Genomic DNA, 20,412 nt, shown 5'->3' on the forward strand with positions numbered 1-20,412 from the left:
TGATATCTCTGAAACTTTTTTTGACATACTGTGGGGAATGATAATGAGGGAAGAGGGTTAGACACTTTTTACTAGGAGATGACTTTGTGCCATTTAAGGAGGAACAAAAATGAATTATCAGAAAAATAATAGTAAGATGAAGTACAAAAGTTCTGTGGCAAAGATGATGATAGTAAAGAATATATTTTTATGACTCATGGTAGCTTTAACTTTGTTCTTAAAATTCTGAGTAATTTAAGGGTTCACATTTGAAGAATCTGCTGCATTACAGATAACATTTTATTGCAAGTAAATGCATTTCAAAATTTGCTGTTGGTTTTGTATTAGATTATTCTCAGCCTACTTCATTATCAAGCTATACTATTTTATTCATGCAGTTTGATGATCTTATGGCAGAGAAGGAAGCTGTATCTTCAAAATGTGTCAGTTTGGCTAAAGACAATCAAGTTCTTCAACAGGAGTTATTATCTATGAAAAAAGTACAACAGGAATGTGAAAAACTTGAGGAGGATAAAAAGATATTGGAAGAAGAAATATTAAATCTTAAGACACATGTGGAAAACAGTACAGTAGAACTTAGTAAACTACAAGAATATAAATCAGAGCTAGATGAAAGGGCAATGCAGGCAGTAGAAAAATTAGAAGAAATCCATTTACAGGTTAGTTGTTTAAATCAGGTAAGTTTACCTGTAATGTGCTTTCATTTATTTCACTGCAAATTATATTTTGGATATATATACATATAGGGTTTCCTCTGCCTCTCTTGTAGCAATCTGCTTTGTAGAGTTCTAGAAAAAAGTGACATCTGTTTTTTCTTTTAAATATTTACATTTCCATTATTATTATAACAAAATCAATCTTTCAGAGTAATGATTCTCATTATGGAGTCATTTGATGATTAAGACCAGTTGGCATAGGAAAAAATTGTGATTTAGAAATTATGTGATACTTTTGAATTGGTCTTAAGCTACATTGTTCATTGATCACTTTTTAAAATTATGAATGGATTCTATTACTTTTTATGTGACCAGATTACATTAATACTAACATAATTATGATATCAAATTTTTATAAATCAGATTTAATTCTGAATTCAGTTATTAGTTTTGATACTGCTGAAATATTTTAAGCTTCAGCCTCTTTTTTAACATATTAAAAAATGCTCTTTGAATCACTGACTCAAAATGAAAGGCAACAAACATATAATAATTAGGTTATAATTGTTTTAAAAGTATATTCTTTTCCTTTGTTTTAGAAACAAGCACAATATAAAAAACAATTAGAGAAGTTAAACAAGGATAATATGGCTTCACTAAATAAGAAGGAACTCACATTTAAAGATGTGGAATGTAAATTCTCCAAAATGAAAACTGCTTATGAAGAGGTTACAACTGAGTTAGAAGAATATAAGGAAGCCTTTGCAGCAGCACTGAAAGCTAACAATTCCATGTCAAGAAAATTAACAAAGTAAGTCAAAACATACACTCATAGAAAATGAATTAAGCTCATTAATTTGTTTCAAAAGCATAATTTTTAGTGAGATGGCTTCAGGATATTAGTAGGAAGTGAATGCTAATTTGAGAATGTAATTTTGAAAAATAATGTTAGTAGAGGTGGAGACAAGATGGCCAAATAGGAACAGCTCCAGGCTACAGCTCCCAGTGTGAGCGAGGCAGAAGACAGGTGATTTCTGCATTTCCATCTGAGGTACCGGGTTCATCTCACTAGGGAGTGCCAAACAGTGGGTGCAGGACAGTGGGTGCAGTGCACCATGCGCAAGCCAAAGCAGGGTGAGGCATTGCCTCACTCAGGAAGTGCAAGTGGTCAGGGAATTCCCTTTCCTAGTCAAAGAAAGGGGTAACAGACAGCACCTGGAAAATCGGGTCACTCCCACCCTAATACGACACTTTTCCAACAGGCTTGGAAAACAGAACACCAGGAGATTGTGTCCCGCACCTGGCTCGGAGGGTCCTATGCCCACGGAGTCTCACTGATTGCTAGCACAGCAGTCTGAGATCAAACTTCAAGGTGGCAGCGAGGCTGGGGGAGGGGCGCCTGCCATTGCCAAGGCTTGAGTAGGTAAAAAAAGCAGCCAGGAAGCTCAAACTGGGTGGAGCCCACCACAGCTCAAGGATGCCTGCCTCTGTAGGCTCCACCTCTGGGGGCAGGGCACAGACAAACAAAAAGACAGCAGGAACCTCTGCAGTCTTAAATGTCCCTGTCTGACAGCTTTGAAGAGAGTAGTGGTTCTCCCAGTATGCAGCTGGAGATCTGAGAATGGGCAGACTGCCTCCTAATGTGGGTCCCTGACCCCCAGAGCAGCCTAACTGGGAGGCACCCCCTAGTAGGGACAGACTGACACCTCACTCAGCCGGGTACTCCTCTGAGACAAATCTTCCAGAGGAACAATCAGACAGCTGAATTTGCAGTCCATGAAAATCCGCTGTTCTGCAGCCACCGCTGCTGACATCCAGCAAAACAGGGTCTGGAGTGGACCTCTAGCAAACTCCAACAGACCTGCAGCTGAGGGTCCTGTCTGGTAGAAGGAAAACTAACAAACAGAAAGGACACCCACACCAAAATCCCATCTGTACATCACCATCATCAAAGACCAAAAGTAGATAAAACCACAAAGATGGGGTAAAAACAGAGCAGAAAAACTGGAAATTCTAAAAAGCAGAGCACCTCTCCTCCTCCAAAGGAATGCAGTTCCTTACCAGCAATGGAACAAAGCTGGACGGAGAATGACTTTGACAAGTTGAGAGAAGAAGGCTTCAGACAATCAAGCTACTCCGAGCTACGGGAGGAAATTCAAACCAATGGCAAAGAAGTTAAAAACTTTGAAAAAAAAAATAGATGAATGTTTAACTAGATAACCAATGGAGAGAAGGGCTTAAAGGAGCTGGTGAAGCTGAAAGCCAAGTTTCGATAACTACCTGAAGATTGCAGAAGCCTCGATAGCTGATGCGATCAACTGGAAGAGAGGGTATCAGCAATGGAAGATGAAATGAATGAAATGAAGCAAGAAGAGAAGTTAGAGAAAAAAGAATAAAAAGAAATGAACAAAGCCTCCAAGAAATATGGGACTATGTGAAAAGACCAAACCTACGTCTCATTGGTGTACCTGAAAATGACAGGGAGAATGGAACCAAGTTGGAAAACACTCTGCGAGATATTATCCAGGAGAACTTCCCCAATCTAGCAAGGCAGGCCAACATTCAGATTCAGGAAATACAGAGAATGCCACAAAGATACTCCTCGAGAAGAGCAACTCCAAGACACATAATTGTCAGATTCACCAAAGTTGAAATGAAGGAAAAAATGTTGAGGGCGGCCAGCGAGAAAGGTCAGGTTACCCACAAAGGGAAGCCCATCAGACTAACAGCTGATCTCTTGGCAGAAACTCTACAATCCAGAAGAGAGTGGGGGCCAATATTCAACATTCTTAAGGAAAAGAATTTTCAACCCAGAATCTCATATCCAGCCAAACTAAGCTTCATAAGTGAAGGAGAAATAAAATACTTTACAGCCAAGCAAATGCTGAGTGATTTTGTCAACATCAGACCTGCCCTAAAAGAGCTCCTGAAGGAAGCACTAAACATGGAAAGGAACAACTGGTACCAGCCACTGCAAAAACATGCCAAATTGTAAAGACCATCAAGGCTAAGAAGAAACTGCATCAACTAACGAGCAAAATAACCAGCTGACATCATAATGACAGGATCAAATCCACACATAACGATGTTAACCTTAAATGTAAATGGGCTAAATGCTCCAATTAAAAGGCACAGACTGCAAATTGGATAAGGAGTCAAGACCCATCAGTGTGCTGTATTCAGGAAACCCATCTCCTGTGCAGAGACACACATAGACTCAAAATAAAGGGATGGAGGAAGATCTATCAAGCAAATGGAAAACAAAAAAAGGCAGGGGTTGCAATCCTAGTCTCTGATAAAATAGACTTTAAACCAACAAAGATCAAAAGAGACAAAGAAGGTCAGTACGTAACGGTAAAGGGATCAATTCAACAAGAAGAGCTAACTATCATAAATATATATGCACCCAACACAGGAGCACCCACATTCATAAAGCAAGTCCTGAGTGGCCTACAAAGGGACTTAAACTCCCACACAATAATAATGGGAGATTTTAACACCCCACTGTCAACATTAGACAGATCAACAAGACAGAAAGTTAACAAGGATACCCAGGAATTGAACTGAGCTCTGCACCAAGCGGACCTAATAGACATCTACAGAACTCTCCACCCCAAATCAACAGAATATACATTTTTGTCAGCACCACACCACACCTATTCCAAAATTGACCACATAGTTGGAAGTAAAGCTCTCCTCAGCAAATGTAAAAGAACACAAATTATAACAAACTGTCTCTCAGACCACAGTGCAATCAAACTAGAACTCAGGATCAAGAAACTCACTCAAAAACTACACGGAAACTGAACAACCTGCTCCTGAATGACTACTGGGTACATAACGAAATGAAGGCAGAAATAAAGATGTTCTTTGAAACCAACAAGAACAAAGACACAACATACCAGAATCTCTGGGACACATTCAAAGCAGTGTATAGGGGGAAATTTATAGCACTAACTGCCCACAAGAGAAAGCAGGAAAGATCCAAAATTGACACCCTAACATCACAATTAAAAGAACTAGAAAAGCAAGAGGAAACACATTCAAAAGCTAGCAGAAGGCTAGAAATAACTAAAATCAGAGCAGACCTGAAGGAAATAGAGACACAAAAAGTCCTTAAAAAAATTAATGAATCCAGGAGCTGGTTTTTTGAAAAGATCAACAAAATTGATAGACCACTAGCAAGACTAATAAAGAAGAAAAGAGAGAAGAATCAAATAGATGCAATATAAAATGATAAAGGGGTTACCACCACCAATCCCACAGAAATACAATCTACCATCAGAGAATACTACAAACACCTCCACGCAAATAAACTAGAAAATCTAGAAGAAATGGATCAATTCCTTGACAAATACACCCTCCGAAGACTAAACCAGGAAGAAGTTGAATCTCTGAATAGACCAATAACAGGCTCTGAAATTGTGGCAATAATCAATAGCTTACCAACCAAAAAGAGTCCAGGACCTGATGGATTCACAGCCGAATTCTACCAGAGGTACAAGGAGGAACTGGTACCATTCCTTCTGAAACTATTCCAATCGATAGAAAAAGAGGGAATCCTCCCTAACACATTTTATGAGGCCAGCATCATCCTGATACCAAAGCCCGGCAGAGACACAACGAAAAAAGAGAATTTCAGACCAATATCCTTGATGAACATTGATGCAAAAATCCTCAATAAAATACTGGCAAACCGAATCCAGCAGCACATCAAAAACCTTATCCACCATGATCAAGTGGGCTTCATCCCTGGGATGCAAGGCTGGTTCAACACACGCAAATCAATAAATGTAATCCAGCATATAAACAGAACCAAAGACAAAAACCACATGATTATCTCAATAGATGCAGAAAAGGCCTTTGACAAAATTCAACAATGCTTCATGCTAAAAACTCTCAATAAATTAGGTATTGATGGGACATATCTCAAAATCATAAGAGCTATCTATGACAACCCCACAACCAATATCATACTGAATGGGCAAAAACTGGAAGCATTCCCTTTGAAAACTGGCACAAGACAGGGATGCCCTCTCTCACCACTCCTATTCAACATAGTGCTGGAAGTTCTGGCCAGGGCAATCAGACAGGAGAAGGAAATAAAGGGTATTCAATTAGGAAAAGAGGAAGTCAAGTTGTCCCTATTTGCAGATGATATGATTGTATATGTAGAAATCCCCATTGTCTCAGCCCAAAATCTCCTTAAGCTGACAAGCAACTTCAGCAAAGTCTCAGGATACAAAATCAATGTACAAAAATCACAAAAATTCTTGTACACCAATCACAGACAAACAGAGAGCCAAATCATGAGTGAACTCCCATTCACAATTGCTTCAAAGAGAATAAAATACCTAGGAATCCAACTTACAAGGGATGTGAAGGACCTCTTCAAGGAGAACTACAAACTACTGCTCAATGAAATAAAAGAGGATACAAACAAATGGAAGAACATTCCATGCTCATGGGTTGGAAGAATCAATATTGTGAAAATGGCCATACTGCCCAAGGTAATTTATAGATTCAATGCCATCCCCATCAAGCTACCAATGACTTTCTTCACAGAATTGGAAAAAACTACTTTAAAGTTCATATGGAACCAAAAAAGAGCCAGCATCGCCAAGTCAATCGTAAGCCAAGAGAACAAAGCTGGAGGCATCACGCTACCTGACTTCAAACTATACTACAAGACTACCATAACCAAAACAGTATGGTACTGATACCACAACAGAGACATAGATCAATGGAACAGAACAGAGCCCTCAGAAATAATGCTGCATATCTACAACTATCTGATCTTTGACAAATCTGACAAAAACAAGCAATGGAATGGGAAAAGGATTTCCTATTTAATAAATGTTGCTAGGAAACCTGGGTAGCCATATGTAGAAGGCTGAAACTGGATCCCTTCCTTACCCTTATACAAAAATTAATTCAAGATGGATTAAAGACTTAAATGTTTGACCTAAAACCATAAAAACCCTAGAAGAAAACCTAGGCAATACCATTCAGGACATAGGCATGAGCAAGGACTTCGTGTCTAAAACAACAAAAGCAATGGCAACAAAAGCCAAAATTGACAAATGGGATCTACTTAAACTAAAGAGCTTCTGCACAGCAAAAGAAACTACCATCAGAGTGAACAGGCAACCTACAAAATGGGAGAAAATTTTCGCAACCTACTCATCTGACAAAGGGCTAATATCCAGAATCTACAATGAACTCAAAGAAATTTACAAGAAAAAAACAAACAACCCCATCAAAAAGTGGGCAAAGGACATGAACAGACACTTCTCAAAAGAAGACATTTATGCAGCCAAAAAACACATGAAAAAATGCTCATCATCACTGGCCATCAGAGAAATGCAAATCAAAACCACAATGAAATACCATCTCACACCAGTTAGAATGGCGATTATCAAAAAGTCAGGAAACAACAGGTGCTGGAGAGGATGTGGAGAAATAGGAACACTTCTACACTGTTGGTGGGACTGTAAACTAGTTCAACCATTGTGGAAGTCAGTGTGGTGATTCCTCAGGGATCTAGAACTAGAAATACCATTTCACCCAGCTATCCTGTTACTTGGTATATACCCAAAGGACTATAAATCATGCTGCTATAAAGACACATGCACACGTATGTTTATTGTGGCACTATTCACAATAGCAAAGACTTGGAACCAACCCAAATGTCCAACAATGATAGACTGGATTAAGAAAATGTGGCACATATACACCATGGAATACTATGCAGCCATAAAAAATGATGAGTTCATGTCCTTTGTAGGGACATGGATGAAACTGGAAACTATCATTCTCAGTAAACTATCACAAGGAGAAAAACCAAACACCGCATGTTCTCACTCATAGGTGGGAATTGAACAATGAGAACACATGGACACAGGAAGGGGAACATCACACTCCGGGGACTGTTGGGTGGGGGGAAGGGGGAGGGGGGAGGGACAGCATTAGGAGATATACCTAATGCTAAATGATGAGTTAATGGGTGCAGCACACCAACATGGCACATGGTTACATATGTAACAAACCTGCACATTGTGCACATGTACCCTAAATCTTAAAGTATAATAAAAGAAATAAAAATAAATAAAAGACTATAATTTGATTGTTTGTAACACAAAGCATAAATACTTGAGGGGATGGATACCCATTTTCCATTATGTGATTATTACACACTGCATTTCTGTATCAATGCATCTCATGTACCCTGTAAATATATACATCTATTATGTACTCACAAAAATTAAAAATAATTGTTTAAAAAAAAAGAAAAATAATATTAGTAAATAATCTTACCTTTAAAATGTTAGTCAAAGGTAGTTTTTGTCTCTCCTCTCTTTTTTTTTTTGCTTTTTTATCGCTTTTTCCCCTGAAAAGTCTCATGTATTTAACCTGATCTGTTAGTTTTTTTCACTAAGTGTTTTTGAAGCTTTATAATTAATGAAGTGATCCTGTTATAAAATTACTTATCAGAATTTCCCTAAATAGAAATATTAATGAGTTTAATTTTTTTTTCGGTAGATCACAACCTAAATGCAAAGTGGTACTGCTACTCTGGGCACAATCATTTTTGATTGTGATCTTTAGTATTATCACCAGACGGTGCCTCAAGAAAGACTATTTGTGTAACGTATTTAAGATGTCACAGAAAGGCATCCTTGTGAAATAGGGAATAATTATCACCGGAATTTAAAGAAGTATCATTCACAAAGCAGTTAAAAAATAACACCTTGTTCAGCCTGAAGGGGTGTGTGGAAGGCAGAAAGAACATGCCCCACCTCCAGGGCCTTGGTCACAGTGCTGGGGGCTAATTGCCTTCAGAGATGCTTTAGTTCTTTTTGATCACCAACCAATCTAGTTCTCCCCTAGGCGTTGTTGCTCTGAATTATTCCTCAGTGCCAAATGTTTAATTGGTCCTAGATAATGGGTGAAATGTACAAGCGTGAAATCTAAAACTGATTTACTAAACACAAGTATTCCTAGATTTTTTTTATTCATTTTAGTTTTCTCAAGCTATATTAAGGAATACAACATGATGTTTTGATATAATTATTTCTAAAGAAGTGGTTCTTATAATCAAGCAAATCAACATATTCGTTTTCCCACATTATTACCCTTTAAATACAAGTATTTCTAATGGAATCTTCAGAATCTTACAAGTGGAGCCATTTTAGAAGGCAGCAAGTTTTACCTGTTGAGCCATACATCACTGATAGCCATTTCTCCTCCCTGTCTACTTTGTTTGAACTGCTTGTTCAGTATAAATCACCTTAGAAACAAAGGTGCTTCTTTAGAACGATTTTAAAATTATGATTCCTTACAACAGGTATGCTCTCACACATCTTCGGTGTGAAAACACTGTTTAGTGGGTAATTTGGTTTACTCTCAGGGCAAGTTTTTAAAAACTGCAAGTCATTAAGAATCATTTAAGGAAAAATGTAATAGTAAGCATTTGTCTTTGCTATCTTTACAGAGTGAATAAGAAAATAGCAATGATCAGCACCAAGGCTCCTTATGGAGAAAGAGTGGGTGAAATATTTTCTCAGCACTCTTCCTATAAGGCGAGGCCCAGAGTCACCTTGTGTTGAAAATCTTACTAGTATAGGACTCAACAGAAAATATATTCCCCAAAGGCCCGTAAGAATTCCTACTTCAAACCCTCAGACTTCAAATAACTGCAAGAACTACTTGACTGAGGTTAGTTATATGACCGTTTCTCTTTAGGGTTTCATTTCTCTAGCGTAATTCTTGTTTTTAATTTGGTGAAGTACTGAGTTGTTCTGTTGACTTTTGCATGTTAAGTAAAGATCATAATTAGCTGTGTTAACACAGAAAGGATATGGGAACTTTACATTTTTTAATTCCCTGGAGCTCTCATTTTCAAGAGATATCCATTTGCTAACTTTATTCAATAAATGTGACTAAACGGACACATTTCAAATGTCTTTAAAAGCTGCATTTAAGTTAGGTTTTAGAAATTGCATGTTATTGCCTGATAACTGATGATATACTTTGAGATGCTTTGGCTCACTCTCTAATTGATTGTAGTTTAGCTGTGGTTCATACCGCATTTTTTTTTTCTTTATTTTGAGGCAGTGTCTCACTCTGTCGCCCAGGCTGGAGTGTCGTGGTGCCATCTCCACTCACTGCAACCTCCACCTCCCGGGTCCAAGTGATTCTCCTGCCTCAGCCTCCTGAGTAGCTGAGACTACAAGCACCCACCATTACACCCAGCTAATGTTTGTATTTTTAGTAGAGACAGGGTTTCACCATATTGGCCAGGCTCTTCTCGCACTCCTGACCTTGTGATCTGCCTGCCTCAGCCTCTCAAAGTGCTGGGATTACAGGCATGAGCCACCGCACCTGGCCCATGTCACTTTTAAAGTTTCTTTGCACCGGCCAGGTGCGATGGCTCATGCCTGTAATCCCAGCACTTTGGGAGGCTGAGGCAGGTGTGTCATGAGGTCAGGAGTTCAAGACCAGCGTGACCAAGATGGTGAAACCCCATCTCTACTAAAAGTACAAAAAAAAAAATAGCCGGGTGTGGTGGCGGGCACCTGTAATCCCAGCTACTAGGAAGGCTGAGGCAGAGAATTGCTTGAACCTGGGAGACGGAGGTTGCAGGAGCTGAGATTGCACCACTGCACTCCAGCCTGGGTGACAGGGCAAGACTCTGTCTTGAAAATAAAAAATAAAAAAAAAGTTTATTTGCACCATCTCAACTCTTCCCACCCATGATCACAACTGAATGATTGGCATCCAAACACTTTACCACATATGGATGTTTATTATTTAGTAGAATCTGAAATAATTGCATTTTATGAATTAAAACACTAAAATGCTTATTTCCATTTTTATGTTAAAAGCTTTGTGCTTGGCCAGGCACGGTGGCTCACACTTGTAATCCCAAAATTTGGGGAGGCTGAGGCAGGTGAATCACCTGAGGTCAGGAGTTTGAGACCAGCCTGGCCAACATGATGAAACCTGTCTCTAGTAAAAGTACAAAAATTAGCAAGGTGTGTTGGCAGGCATGTGTAATCTCAGATACTCAGGAGTCTGAGGCAGGAGAATCACTTGAACCCAGGAGACAGAGGTTGCAGTAAGCCAAGATCATACCACTGCACTGTAGCCTGGGTGATGGAGACTCCGTCCAAAAAAAAAAAAAAGTGTTTGTGCTTTTCTTACATAAGAGTACATCTTCTGACTATAAAAATCCTGGAAGAAAACCAAGAAATACTCTTCTGGACATATATTTGTCAATTAATTTATGGCTAAGTCCTCAAAAGCAATTGCAAGAATAACAAAAATTGACAAGTGTGATCTAATTTAGCTAAATAGCTTCTGCACAGCATGAGAAACTATCGTGGGATTAAACAGACAGCCTAAAGAATGGAAGAAAATATTCACAAACTATGGATATAGCAAATGCCTATTATCCTATTATCCAGAATCCATAAGAGACCTAAACAAATCAACAAGCAAAAAATAAATAACATCATTAAAAATGGGCAAAGGACATAAACAGACACTTCTCAAAATAACACATGTAAGTGGCCAACAAACATTAACAAATGCTTACCATTGCTAATCATCAGAAAAATGCCAGACAAAACATCGGTGAGATACCATTTCACACCAGTCAGAATGACTTTTGTTAAGAAAAAAAAAAAAAAAAAGATGTTGGGGAGGCTGTGGAGAAAAGGGACCACATACCATTTGTGGCAATGTAAATTAATTCAGCTACTATGGAGAGCAGTTTGGAAATTAAGAACTAAGAATGACTGTTGGATGCAGCAACCCCATTAGTATACTAGGCGTATACCAAAAGGACAATAAATCATTGTAACAAAAAGATGCATACACATGTATATTCATTGCAGCACTATTCACAATAGCAAAGACATGGAGTCAATCCAGGTGCATCCAAGGTAGATTGAAAATCCAAGGTAGATTGGAAAATTCCATATATACCATGGAATACTATGCAGCCATAAAAAGAACAAAATCATGTCATTTGCAGCAATATGGATACAGCTGGAATCCACTTTCCTAAGCAAACCAACGCAGAAACAGAAACCAAATATCTCATGTTTTCACTCATGTGGGAGCTACACATTGGGTGCACATTGTCATAAACATGGGAATAATAGACCATGGGAAATAAGAACAGGGAGGGACAGAGTGGGCCAGGGTTGAAAAACTACTTATTGGGTCCTATGCTCACTACCTGTGTGATGGGTTCAATTGTACTGCAAACCTCGGCATCCCTCAATATGCCTTTGGAAGAAACCTACAGAGGTACCATGTTAATTTATAGAATACAAACTAGAAAAAAAAAAGAAAAGTTTACTATAAGTAGAGAATAGAAATTTATTTTTAAGATAAAATTTATTGAAGTAAAAAATGGATTAAACTTTTATAAAGGGCAGAGTTTTCTAAGAATTTCAAAGCAATGCATTCATTGCAAAAGATGGCTTTAATTACTTAATCTTTTTTTTTTTTTTTTTTTTTGAGACAGGGTCTCACTCTGTCACCAGGCCGGCTCACTGCAACCTCCACCTCCTGGCTTCAAGCAATTCTCCTGCCTTAGTATCCCAAGTAGCTGGGACTACAGGTGTGCATCGCCACGCCCAGCTAATTTTTGTATTTTCAGTAGAGATGGGGTTTCCCCCTTTTGGCCAGGATGGTCACGATCTCCTGACCTTGTGATCTGCCTGCTTTGGCCTCCCCAAGTGCTGGGATTACAGGTATGAGCCACCATGCCTGGCCATTGTTTAACCTTTGTACTAATAAAACACTACCTTTCTAAAATCATGTATGTGCAGTAGATCAATATTAACTGCATTTTTGTCAGATTACTCTAAACAGCATTACACATATACATCCTCTGTTATCTAAACTTAAAATAAGTAGAAATTTTACTTTATGTGATTATTTTTCTATTCACACAAACTTCAAGTTATGTCTAGTCACTAAAAATACTAAAGGCCACATTTTGTAATGATACATTATTTTCATGATAATGTTTCTTATTTAACTTAAACATTATTATTATTTTTACTTATTTTAGATGGAGCTGGACTGTGTAGAACAAATAATTAGAGAAACAAAGAGAAGTACGTTGCCAAAATTTATTAATTAAATTTAGGTTTATTTTAGAAATAAAGTGTAAATAGCAAATGGCATTCCTTTTCATTCTTGGGTTAATAGATATTATGTCAAGTATTTTTTTTCTTACACACATCTAATGAAAGATGTGAAAACAAAAATTTTCACAGAGAAGACTGTACTTATGCACCATAAATTCATCATGTTCCATAGCTTAAAAAATTTCCAAGAAGTTTGTGCATCTCTTTTTCACTGGCTCTACACTTTCTTAAGTTTTGCCATCCTCATGGAACTGTCAGCCAGCACATTGAAACGATTCTCAGAAAACAAAGACATCATCGGGTTCTCAGGGTTTTGGTAGAGATTGAAGGCCAACAGACCTAAGACTCATTCAGAAATACTTAGCTGAGCAATAACCCTTCATAAGGAGTCACTTGACAGGTGACATTTTAAATCCCCTGTCATTTACCGGCTTACACTTGTTCTCAGGAAAAGTTCCAAATTTTTCACCATGAAATTAAAACACCCATGTCAATGTAATTCTTGTCAAGTTACTCAGCCTTTTCTCTTGCAACTTACTGCACTCTGCCCTTTGCTCTAGCACCAAACTGGATGGAGTGGAACTCTGCAGGGCTCTTCCTCACCTCAGGCTCTTTGCCTTCGCCTCTTCCCTCTATCTGGGAAGCTTTTCCTTGTCCTTCAGGTATCAACCTATGTTATCTCCTCCACCAGAAAGCCCATGATATTGACATAAAAGTGGGTAGATGTCCCTTCCATGTGTTCCAGTAGTGCCCTGCTGTATACCTGTCATGGTATCTATGACTCTGTATGGACATTGCCTGCCTGTCTGTTTTTTTAGGTTATAGCATATGACTGTTGAGAGGTGGACCATACCATCTTCATCTTATAATTCCAGTGCTGGTTCTAGTACCTTAGCATGTGGCTTCATTACATGAATGAAGAATGAAAAAGCTCTGATATTTAAACATAATTAGAATTAATGCCATGTGTAAATTATTAAATAGTAATTTTGTATTGTAAATGTACATACATATTTCTCATTCTTATTAACTCTGATAAAGTTCTCAACTCTTTAGTTTTTAAACTCACACTTAGTTAACTGAAGTGTTTTAGGTAAAGAACATAATTCTTTATTTTTCCTTCCAGCTGTTGCTGTGTTGGACACTTGCTTCCATCTACTTTCTTCTCTGGAATCCACTGGTAAGCCACATCTAATGAAGAGAATATTTAACCATAAAGTCTTAAGGAAAAACTGTGTGATTTAAAAGATTATAAAACTTTATTACTGGGCTATTTACACATTTTAATTGTTCCTCATAAAGTATGTAACATTACAATATTTACTGAAGTAGGATATTTTTGTATCATATGTATGATGATAATTTATAGTGTATTTTAAATGATATTTTTTAGCCTCCTTAAGTTTTAAGTGGATCTTGCAAATGAAAACCAGTATTATTGAGTTTGACATATTCAAATTGCCCAAATGTCAGCTGTTTAAACAACCAAGTCATCATTGATACTTTAGTAAAGGTTAGTAAAGGTCATCGAAGGCTTATTTGCATTTTACAGTTGTTATTACTTAGGAGACTTAAGGAGTACCTGCCAGGTTTGTCCATGCTAATGTTATGATTTTCTTTTTGTACTTCAACCGTATTTTGTATGGAGATACTTTGAGGCTCTGTAAATATCTGGTTACTCCTCAGAACCCACTAGATTTAGCATTTCATGGATTGGATGACTTGTGTTTGAACAATTATTACTATGATGGTTGCCAGATGATTATTTTCTTATTGTCTTCTTTGTTCTACATGGAGAAATAAAATCAATAAATAAGGGAGAAGGGAAGCTCATGATTCTGATGCTCCAATTCCCCAAGATTAGGCCAGTGGTAGACATTCCAAGCTGACTTTATGTCTTTTTGATTTGTCTCCATTACTCTGTCAGCACTTTTTTACTTTCTGGCAGAAGATGTTCTAAGCTCTTCTTGTATTTTCTCTGCCCTAGCCCTGGAATGAGTAATTTTTTTTAGAAGCAGAGGTGGAGCCACTGAGGAAGCACAGGCGAGCCCTCCCCAGCGTGTACTCACTGGTCCCCAACAGAAGAACCGCTGCCGCCATCCACTGAGGTACCAAGAAACTAGCATAGGGCCTTCTGGCTGTCTGGGGAGAGTCCTCATGTGGTCCCTGGCTCAGCCTCAGAGGTTCTGGATTAGTCTTCCTGTAGCCTCTGTGCTGTGTCTTTAGATTGGGGCTCTGTGGGAAGGGCCCTGGGAGACCCAACAGCACAGGGTGTCTCATCTGCCAAATGTCCCTCCCTTCCTCACACTCTGACACTCAGGAATAGGGTAGATGGCGGGGCCAGGCAGGGCCAGGCCACCTCACTGTCTCCTTTGAGATGGGCGCAGAGGGCCTTTGGGGTGAGTGTGGAGCTCGGAACCTGGAGCCTGAGGCCAACTGTCTCTCCCTGTGTCTTGGAGGAAAGGCCAAGTCCCAAAAAAACCCCAGGGCCTGACCTCTGGGCACGCATGCAGGGAGGCAGGGTCTGTGAGCTGAGGGGGACATTGTAATGAGACTTTGAGCCTCGTTGCTCAGGGGCCTGGTCAGTGGACCGTGGTCAGAGATGACCTGGTCATCAGGACCTGGTCAGTTGGGACCTGATCAGCAGGGGCCTGGTTAGTGGTGGCCTCCTCAGTAAAGGCCTCATCAGTGGGGACCTGGTGACCTAGTCATTGGAAGCCTGGTCAGTGGGGGGACCGAGTCAGTGGTGGCCTTATTAGTGGGGCCTGATCGGTTGGAACGTAAACAATGAAAAACTGGTTGGTGGGGCCTATACAGTGTACCAGGGGCCTGGTCAGTGTGGGGCCTTAGTGGCTTGGAGCCTGGTCAGAGAGGGCCTGGTCAGAGGGGGCTCGGTCAGCTGGGGACTCATCCATGGGGAATTGTTCAGTGGGGGGGGTCGGGTGAGCAGCAACCTGGTAAATTGTGGTCTTGTCAGTGGGAACCCGGTCTTGTCAGTGGGGACCAGGTCAGTGGAAAATTGGTCAGTGGGGTCTGGCCCATGAGGCCTATGAAGTGCGGGCCTGGTTAGGGAGACGTGGTCAGTGGGGACTTGATCAGTGGGACCTGGTCAATGGAGGAGTGGTCATTAGGGACCTTATCACTGGGAACCTGGTCAGGGGCGGTTGGTCAGTACCTGGCCTGCTGGCCACTGTGTGACCTCAGGCAGGGGGTTTGTCTGTGGAGCCTCCTTGCCTCCATCTGCAGGGAAGGTGAGTCAGGGCACCCTGGAGGGTGGCTGGAAAGAGAAAGTGAGAAGATGTGTTGAATCCAATACTGCTTGGCAGACCTACAACTTTACAAATGACCTGTGTTCCACCTAGAGAGGGTGCCAGCCCTCTCAGCATTATGCAGTGCCCCTCTGTCTGCATCCCCAGGACCACCATGGGTGGGGAGGGCAGAGATTGGGGAGCACCTATAGAGGCTCTAATGCTCTAAGGTGACAGTGATGAGGACCTGGGTACACCCATGAGTGGAGAAGCTAGGCCTGTTCAGAGAAGCAAGACAAACAAACACATACACACACACAGGCACACATGCATACACAAACACATTACATACACACATGTCAGTTCAGGGGATAGAGGACACTGACTCTGGGCCCTGTTGACCCAAGCAGGCTCCCGTTGTGGTGGGTTGTGTCACCCCACAATGTCACTGTTGCTGAGTGCCCATCGCCTCTGTGTTGTGGAGCAGTTAGAGACACACAGCAGTGTCTGTGAGTAGCTCTGCGTGAAGGACCATTTTCTAGATGAGAGGCACATCTCAACACAGCTCACTGATCAGACTCAGGTGAGTGAGACCTTCTCTCTTCTCTTCCTCCTGGCTTGGGGACAGTCACTATCAGGTGGGTGGTTTTGGCCTCTGGGCAGCTACTGAGGGTAATCCCTGAACACTCACCGGGTGCCTGTTCTGTGCTGACATTCATCTCATTCATCCTTGCAGCAATTCCATTCTGCATCTTTTCTGATCACCTCCGTGACCACCCAGGACAACCCGATCAGGGCCCTGTCACCAGGCCCAATCCAGCTCCATGATAACAAAGACACAGGTCCAGAGACAACCATCCTGCATTGTGCCTGCATCTGAACCCCTTGGTGGCTAGTGACCAACACAACATGGAAGAAGCCAGGGCAGCATGCGGCCAGCTGCCCTACAGCCCCAGATGGCTCCTGAGCCTTGGGAAGTCATTCTTAAAGGGGAAGCTGGTCACTTTGAGATCCCTGGAGGGAAGGGTGAACGTGCATCCCAACAGCCCTGGCAGCCAGCAGCATGCCATGCATCTTCTCACCCAACCTGTGTGACAGAGGCCCCCTCCTGGGGCAAAAGTCCCATACCTAAAAGGTCCCGTCCCAGTCGGACCTCATCCTGAGCCCTGGGAGGGGAGGGGCACCATGGGCCTCCCTGCAGCAGCCAGGATTACCACCCAGGGGACTCGGCCTTCTGTGGCCCTGGCCAGACTTAGAATTTGGCCCAAGACAAGCTCACTCAGAGCAGCTTCTCAGTACCTGGGGCCTGTGCATGCCAGGCAAGACCAAGCTGGCTCAAAGAGCAACCAGCCACCTCTGCAAGCGTGTGCCAGGAGCAGGTGGAGCAGCCACCAACCTCCCCCACTCAAGGAAACAGGGATGGCCAGGTTCCCACAGCCTGAGTGACCACCACCTGACAGCTGATGGAGTGGAGGCCTGAGGAAAAGCAGATGGCACTGGGGCTGTACCTCCAGGGCAGAAGAACTGATTTACCCTGACTGGCAGGGAGTGACATTGGTGGCTGGTCCACCGGCTCCTGGCACACCCTTGCAGAGGTGGCTGGTTGCTCTTTGAGCCAGCTTGTCTTTGCCTGGTGTGCACAGGCCTCAGTGCAACAAATGTGCTGCAAATGGAGCCACATAGAGGAAACGAGCAGCAGGCTCAGGAACAGGGTGTGCCCTGCCTTTGGGGCTCCAGTCCATGCATCGGGGCTCCTACAGCACTGTAGGCTTCTCGGGTGCCAAGAGGCAGACCACAGGCCATCTTGAGGAGGACTCTGGTAAGAGCTTCCTTGGGTATGTGGATGATGTCCAGGATGTTGGCCTGGTGTCCCTGAGACAGCACTAACAGGTCCATGACTGGATCCAGGTCCTGCCTGGGCTGATTGGCAAAGAGCTCACTGACAGTGTGGAAGGCATCTATGGTGAAGTGGGATCTATGTTCAAGGGCAGAAAGGGCCCAATCTGGTAGATGAACCACACAGCCAGCTTCTGGGTGCAGGCATAGTGCCACATTTTTTGTCACTTCCTGATGTACCCCACCAGGACTGAAGAGACAGCCTGGAGACAGGGCAAGAGGAAGGCTGAGAAGGATGAGATAGTGAGTGCCAGATTTTTCCTGGCCCTGAGCCCACTCCCAGGGTGACATTCAACCTTTAGGAGTGGGAGAACAAGATTGACGGCTTCAAGTGCTTCACCAAGAAGATGGACAACAGGGCACTCAGCTCAACTTCACAGCCAATGAGTGGTGACAGGCTTTAAGAAAGAGCATCAGAAGGCTGCCAGTTCTTCTTCAGCCTCAGTCAGGCCTTGGAGCTGGACCAGGCCATCCACTTCAGTATAGATGCCTTCCACACTCTCAGTGAGCTCTTTGCCAATCAGTCAAGGCAGGACCTGGACCCAGCCATGGACCTGTTAGTGCTGTCTCAGGGACACCAGACCAACATCCCGGACATCATCCACATACACAAGGAAGCTCTTACCAAAGTCACGGACAGCAGGCAACATGTGGCAGAAGGGAAGACAGAGGTGCAGAGGCTGATGACGTCAGAATCACAGGAACAGGTTTTCTTTGGCCACTTTGGCTGAAATTCACCACTTCCATCCAATTGCAGTGAGAGACATGGGCTCACAGATGCAGCATTTCTTGCAACAAGAAATACTACTTTTTCAAAAAGTCACCCAGGAATTGATAGTGTTGAATGACTCGATACTCGATCGTGGACTGTTTCCAGTTCAAGGATACTTTCTACAGCAGAATAATAACACTAGCAAAGAGCTAGTACAAGGATGGTTTTGTGATCAACTGAAATCCGGCTGAACACAGAATTGTATAGGAAACAGTTCATATGGTGATAGAATAGAAACAGTAGCAAACGTGAACTACATCATGCTACGAATGCCTAAACTACTGCTGTAACTTTTGGAAAAATGATAATACCACTTTATTGCTTTTTGAAGTATGAATATTTTAGTGTATATGCTCTAGACCTCAAACCGTGTAAAGAGTCTCAAAGAAGTTGGCTGGATAAAGCCTGCTGCGGATGTCTTTATATTCAAAGATTGATGATGCAATTCAATTATGTGTCCCCACCGAATCTCATGTTGAATTATATTTCCTAATGTGGAAGGTGGATCCTGGTATAAGGTGATTGAATTATGAAGGCAAATTTCTCATGAATGGTTCAGCACCATCCCCTTGTACCATCCTCACAATAATGAGTGACTTCTCATGAGATCTGGTCACTGAAAACTCTATGTCACCTCCCTACTCTCCATGTTTTCCCCTTGCCATGTGAGACAACTGATTCTTTCTTTGTCTTCCATGATTATTGAAAGATTTCTGAGGCCTCCTAGAAGCAGAAGCACTGTGCTTAGAACCATGAGCCAATTAAACCTCTGTTTCAAAATAAATCATACAGAAAATGGCAAATGAGGACTGGAGCATTGCAATAAAGATACCTGGAAATGTGGAAGCAGCTTTGGAACCAGGTAATGGACGGAGGTTGGAAGAGTTTGGAGGGCTCAAAAGAAGACTGATAGATGAGAAAACTTTTGGACCATCTTAGAGTCTGGTTCAATGGTTGTGACAAACATCCTCACAGAAACATGGACAGTGAAGGCCAGGCTGAGGAGGTCTCAGATATAAATAAGAAGCTTTCTGGAAAATGTCTTCCTTTTGGATATGGAAAGCTTACACAATGCCTGTACCATCACTGTACCTTAGAAGCTGTGAACTTGCTTTTTATTTCAGAGACACATAGGCAAAAGAGACTGTAGCCTTGATCCAGATGAGACTTTGGACTTTGTAACTCTGAGTTCATGCTGAAATGAGTTAAGACTTTAGGAGACTGCTGGCAAGGCATGATTGTATTTTGCAATGTGAGAAGGACATGAGATTCATGGGGTCAGGGACAGAATAATACGGTTTTTCTCTATGTCCCTACCAAAACTCATGTGGAATTATATTCTGTAATGTTAGAGGCAGGGCCTAGGTGGAAAAACATTTAGTCATAAAATGGTGCAGGTAGATCCTTCACGAATGATATAGGACCATCACCTTGATGCTGTCCTCCTGATAGTGAGTGAGTTCTCATGAGATCTGGTTGTTTAACAGGCTGTGGAACCTCTTTCCTCACTCTGTCTTCCTCCTACTCCTGCTTTAGGAGGCATCTCATTGTCCCTTGGCTTTCTGATATAATGAGGAGGCTTCCTGATTCCTCCCAGAGACAGAAGACACTATGCTTCCTTCACAGCTTGCAGAACCATGAGTCAATTACACCTCTTTTATCCACAATAA

The 20,412-nt window shown here is 41.6% G+C and overlaps 1 protein-coding gene across 1 annotated transcript in view; it reads left to right on the forward strand.

The window, feature by feature from the left end:
• LOC100583227 (ankyrin repeat domain-containing protein 18A) overlaps positions 1-17,083 on the forward strand; it is a 64,344-nt gene extending 47,261 nt beyond the window's left edge. Inside the window, 12 exon segments of the mRNA XM_030810817.1 lie at positions 378-659; positions 1,256-1,467; positions 9,151-9,184; positions 9,186-9,374; positions 12,748-12,793; positions 13,953-14,006; positions 14,845-14,921; positions 15,506-15,514; positions 16,559-16,657; positions 16,811-16,852; positions 16,854-16,953; positions 16,956-17,083. Coding sequence (XP_030666677.1) covers positions 378-659; positions 1,256-1,467; positions 9,151-9,184; positions 9,186-9,374; positions 12,748-12,793; positions 13,953-14,006; positions 14,845-14,921; positions 15,506-15,514; positions 16,559-16,657; positions 16,811-16,852; positions 16,854-16,953; positions 16,956-17,083 — 1,272 coding nt within the window.
• The last annotated feature ends 3,329 nt before the right edge of the window (positions 17,084-20,412 follow it).

The sequence above is a fragment of the Nomascus leucogenys genome, chromosome 4 (genome assembly GCF_006542625.1).
Source record: "Nomascus leucogenys isolate Asia chromosome 4, Asia_NLE_v1, whole genome shotgun sequence".
NCBI classification, from domain to species: Eukaryota; Metazoa; Chordata; class Mammalia; order Primates; family Hylobatidae; genus Nomascus; species Nomascus leucogenys.